The sequence below is a fragment of the Vicia villosa genome, linkage group LG4, assembly GCF_029867415.1.
Source record: "Vicia villosa cultivar HV-30 ecotype Madison, WI linkage group LG4, Vvil1.0, whole genome shotgun sequence".
Lineage (NCBI taxonomy): Eukaryota > Viridiplantae > Streptophyta > Magnoliopsida > Fabales > Fabaceae > Vicia > Vicia villosa.
Genome location: NC_081183.1, coordinates 186,040,505 through 186,045,915, shown reverse-complemented (window position 1 = coordinate 186,045,915; position 5,411 = coordinate 186,040,505). Strand labels below are relative to the sequence as shown.

Genomic DNA, 5,411 nt, shown 5'->3' with positions numbered 1-5,411 from the left:
AATAATTGTGTATTATTTTGAATAATATATATATATATATTATATTTAAAAATATGATATCATATTTTTAAAAATGATATATTATTTTTAAAAACTATATTTAAAGTAATATTAAATATATTATTTAAAATATTTTGATTTATATATTTAGTTTATTTATCATAAATATTATCAAATTTTTATTTTTATTTTTATAAAAAAAAATATTTCTAAAATAATCTGATTAAAACTGGATAACTCACAATCCGTCTAAGAATTTTCTCGAGTCATATATTTCAACCTTATCATATATTTGCATCACTCTCAATTCAATGTTTTTATATTTATATTAAAGGTCATGAATTTATATATTTGGTTTATTTATCATAAATTTTATAAGATTTTTATTTTACATTTTAAGAAAAAATAATTCTAAATAATCTAATTAGGGACGGATAACCCATAATCCGTCTAAGAACATTCTCGACTAATATATTTTAACCTTATCATATATTTGCATCACTCTCAATTCAATGATTTTGTATTTATATTAAAGGTCATTAATTTTTATATTTAGCTTATTTATCATAAATATTATCAAATTTTTTATTTTACTTTTTATGAAAAAGTAATTCTAAATAATTTGGAACCGATATCCCACAATCCGTCTAAGAACATTGTCGACTAATATTTCAAAAATATTATCATATTTGTATTTTTTTATTTTAAGAAAAAACTTTCTAAAATAATTTGATTAGGGCCGGTTAACCCACAATCCGTCTAAGAACATTCTCGACTAATATATTTCAACCTTATCATATATTTACACCACTCTCGATTCAATGTCTTAGTATTTATATTAATCGTCATATATTAATACATATCAAAGAAATTTTAATAAAAATATAACTTTTTTCTTTTATTTAGTTTCTTAACACATTAAACAGTCAACAAAATAATTATTTTTCAAAAAAAAATCTTATATTTTAATCTAAATTTATAAAATTTCTAAAGAATAAAAGTATATCAAAACTCAATATTCCCTTTATTTATATTAAAAGAAAAACAGAGCAATAAAAATCCGCATCTATATCATTTTTTTCTGTGTATATATCCTTCTATCTGCCTCTGCTTCTGTTCCACATTCATTTCATTCTCTTCTTTTCTCTTCACTTCAGACAGAAGATCCATCACTCAATACGACACTCCCTTCCGTCGTATCATTGAAAATTGAGCCATTTTCGGCTCTGTAATGTTCTATACTCCTTTCCAATTACCCGCCGCAGAAGAGATTCAAGTTCAGGAGATCCAGTGGGAGAAAGAGCGATAAACCTGCTACTTGTTTCCCGAATCCAATTCCATCGTAATTCACGGTATTACTTTGTCACTTTTGCTTCTTACATTGATTTAGATTGATTTGAGATTTTACAGTTTTCGATATTACATAGAATCACAGTCAAATTCAGTTGAATTCAGTTGCACTGATACTCAGACACGACACTGACACATTTTGTTACTGATGACCCCGACACAGACACAGTAATAGTTATTATAGTTTTAAATTGATTACTATGCTAATTTTAATATTAGAGTCAAATAATCACAAATGTGACTGATGTTCTTGAAGACTGTAATTTAAAATTATGATAAATATGCACAAAAAATCAAAATAGTTTGATGACATGGCGGTCTATACAGTGATTATTTTATTTTCAATGAATATATGATCTTTGAAACATAAGTAGTTATAACTATTGATCTTGTGTTGTGGTTTGTTATAATTATAACCTATCTAGCATAGACATCTTTGAGTAAAGACGTGTTTGGGGTGGACTCGTGTAAGTGGCACATATACATGTTGTTCCGTTCAAAATATTTATTTTTTGAAATTATTATTCGTGTCAGTGTTGATGTTCAATTTGTCTGGTGTCCGTGTTTCATAAATTATAATTCCCTGTTATTGTTTTGGTTTTTTATATTTATGTTAATGTGTTGTTTTTTATTGTCTGTCTGGTGTCTGTGTTTCATAAATTATAATTCTCCATTATTGTTTTGGTTTTTGATTTTTATGTTAATGTGTTGTTTGTGATTGAATACAGAAGAATCAAAGAAGGTTTGAACATGGATGGGAAGGTTATGAAAGAAGCTGAAGTGGCGGAGATTGGGAACGTTGCGAAAGAAACTGAAGTCACGGAGGTGGACGCGGTTTCCACTGCAAAATGCTGTTGCTGCGGATTGGTGGAAGAGTGCACACTCGCATACATTATGCGAGTGAGGGAGAGATTCGGGGGAAGATGGATATGTGGTTTGTGTTCCGAGGCAGTGAAGGAAGAAAGAGCGAGGTCAAAGAGCGAGGAGAAGCTAATCACAATGGACGAAGCTCTAAAGCGACACACCAAATTTCGCCAACAGTTTAGGTCTTCTGCTGCTACTGATCATAAGAAAGATTTCATACATGCTGTGAGACAGATTTTTTTTAGGAGTTTGGATTCTCCTAGGAAGAAGGAAAGTTTTGCTTGTAGACCTCTTGGTAGATCTAGTAGTTGCTTCCCAACGATGGAAACAACTCCGCCGAGGACGACAGAGACACACACAGAGTGATTCAATTCATTGATATTCATCGGGTGCTATTATTATAATAATGGTAAGAATAAGGATAGACATTGAACATTGTTAGTGGATCAAGGTTTAGTTAGAAATAGCTGTGTCTTGTGTTCTGATGTTGTTTATGTTTTTAGTTCAGGTTGTTTTGTTTGGAAGATTATGGTTTATGTTTTTTCTTTGGCATTGGTGATTGAATGGATGATGGTTGAAAGGAGTTTTCCTTCCTGGACTTCAATCACTTGGTTGTAATTTCAGTTTGATACTAGCAATTGAATTTTAGTTTCGTATCGTTGGACCAAATTCAGTTTATGAATTTTATTTGAAGCTAGCTTTTGTTTTTATGCTTTGAACACAATGTTTTGGTTTGGTGGCCAAACTGTTGAATTCTACCAACGCGCAGATGAATCTCAGACGTTTGATGAGGCCACTCCATGCAGCATTTGATAGTTTAGTATTCAGTCGATGAATCTCAGTCGTTTGAATAGGCCACTCCATTAAGCATTTGCTAGTTTAGTACTCAGTCGATGAATCTCAATCGTTTGATAAAGACCGGATATTTTCTTTTTTTTAATTGCTCTTAGTTGCAATGAATTCATAATTGATAATACAACTATCTGATCTTCATCGAACGATTGAGATTCATCGACTGAATACTAAACTATCAAATGCCGAATTTAGTGGCCTAATAAAACATTGGTTAAGTATTCTCTATCACAAGGTTGTCTGATAACTCTTGTTTATGGAAGAACCAAAAGCTATTGCTAGTAAGGCCAAACTAGCCCTTAAACTAATGTTTACCTAGAATTTAAAATTTTAGAACAGAATTAAAATGTGGTATTTTGTTGATATGATTTATCTTAACATGTCAATCTCAAATAGTCTATTTTCAAGTTTGTTGTTTTCTAAGCACATTTTTTTGGAGATTGTGCGTGACCCATTAAATAAAGCCCTCAAATGTTCAGCCACACAATTTATATGTCTGACGAGGCATAGCTGACAAGGATATGTATTGCAAATTAAAGAAAATTTAGTGGCATATGAGTCCATTGTAATCGATTCCAGACGACACATATTGCAGTTGGCACAGATAATTAGATCTTTTGTTCACGGTTCACACCTTGATAAAACAAATAGGAGTTTCTTTTGTTACGGTTTAACCATAATAAATATTGAACTCTGTGCGGTAACCCGCCGTCTTGCATGTTGTGTTCTGTAAGAAGACTATGCTTATACATTAGACTAGACGTGTCTCTTTTAATCTAAATATATTTTCTGTGAAACAAAAAAAGAGAGAGGGTCCATTGGTTATGATTGAAAAATGTGTTTTATTGAGGGTATGAAAGAAGACAAAATGGGGACATTTGTGTACAATGAATTGTGACAACAAAAGAACGTATTTGTAAGACCCACTGGAGCTACAAGTTGATAAGTGCCAGAGACTCGTGATAAGGATACATGATTATTACGATGATAAGGGAAACATAAACCGTGAAGAATTATCCTTCTATACCATGCTTTGTTACGTGGATTTTGATTTACTCAAACACATTACATAACTAATTATTATCATTCATATGAGTAATGTAACATAGAGATTACATGAGCTACGTAGCAGGACAAATACAGTGTAGTATGTCAGTATTGTACACATATATATCCAATGAAATGTCATTCATAAGAATGAATTATTTCTATAGGATGAGTATTATGGGCCAGTTTGTTTCAAATGGAAGGAGGATGATTTCAAATTCGATTCTTTCACGGTGATAGTGATAGATAACAAAACATAATCTAATATGATGTCCTTGATGTTGGATTTCAGAAGCATAACAAGAATTATACTCGCTATTCAAAACATGTGAGATACTCACTTTTTAACCCTTGATTTTATTAAGGATAAGATAATACTATTTGATAAAATATTGACTTCCCTAATTATTAGGTTTATAACAGTTTTTTTCTAATTAATTTAGTTACCCATTTTTTAAGCCTAGTTAGTTAGAAAATCCTTATATAAATATATGTAAAGGCAAATCTGTATTTTGATTTCAGATTTTAAATGATATTTAATTTTATTTTTAATATGGTATCAAGAGCAGATCAAGGGCTCTGATTCCTTCTCTCAAGATTTTATTTGTTTTTCAGATCAAAGTCTCCACACGGGGACTCAAAATTCATCTCATCGCATTTGTCAATTCATTGTTGCTTCTCATCAACACGTGTCATTCATCCAAATTTCGATGTCCTTCCAACTTTCATTCCTTATCCTCTTTTCTCTCCAAACAATTATGGATCACCATCCCACTAGATTCATCTAGATTACACCATCTATCTCAATTAAGGATTGATCTAACCATTACGAAAGGTAATACACTCATTTCTGGTTTTTCTTTCTCTCTCTAACCTTTGCATTCGCTCTCCCTTCCTCTACAACCTCACTGTGGCCGCTCCCATCAACCCTAAAATCTTCCCCATAAAATTCATTTGTTTACTTCCGATTCCTCCAATTTCACCACAAATTCACCATTTTTCTCACCATATCTCACTATTTTTCGCTGTTCTTGTTCAATATCGTTCGATTTTCTTTCACCCACTTAAAGATCCAAACCGTTCCTCACCATTTTTTCAGAAATATTCAAAGATTCATCCAATTCTTCTTATTTTTTCAAAAGCCTTCAAAGATTCAACCCGTTCCTCATACTTTTCTAGAAATATTCACCTATTCATCCCCTTTTCTCAAAAACCCTAACCCCCACCAATCTAACATCATATCCTTCTCTCAACAATCTCATATTTTCATCACCTCTATCCAGTTTTATTTTCAAAAA

At 31.3% G+C, this 5,411-nt stretch overlaps 1 protein-coding gene across 1 annotated transcript; it reads left to right on the top strand.

The window, feature by feature from the left end:
- The first annotated feature begins 1,065 nt into the window (after positions 1–1,065).
- LOC131600537 (uncharacterized) lies at positions 1,066–2,883 on the top strand. Its single transcript, XM_058872683.1, has 2 exons — positions 1,066–1,352; positions 2,079–2,883. Exon 2 carries the CDS (start codon positions 2,101–2,103, stop codon positions 2,578–2,580), a length of 480 nt encoding a protein of 159 aa, XP_058728666.1. The 5' UTR covers positions 1,066–1,352; positions 2,079–2,100; the 3' UTR covers positions 2,581–2,883.
- The last annotated feature ends 2,528 nt before the right edge of the window (positions 2,884–5,411 follow it).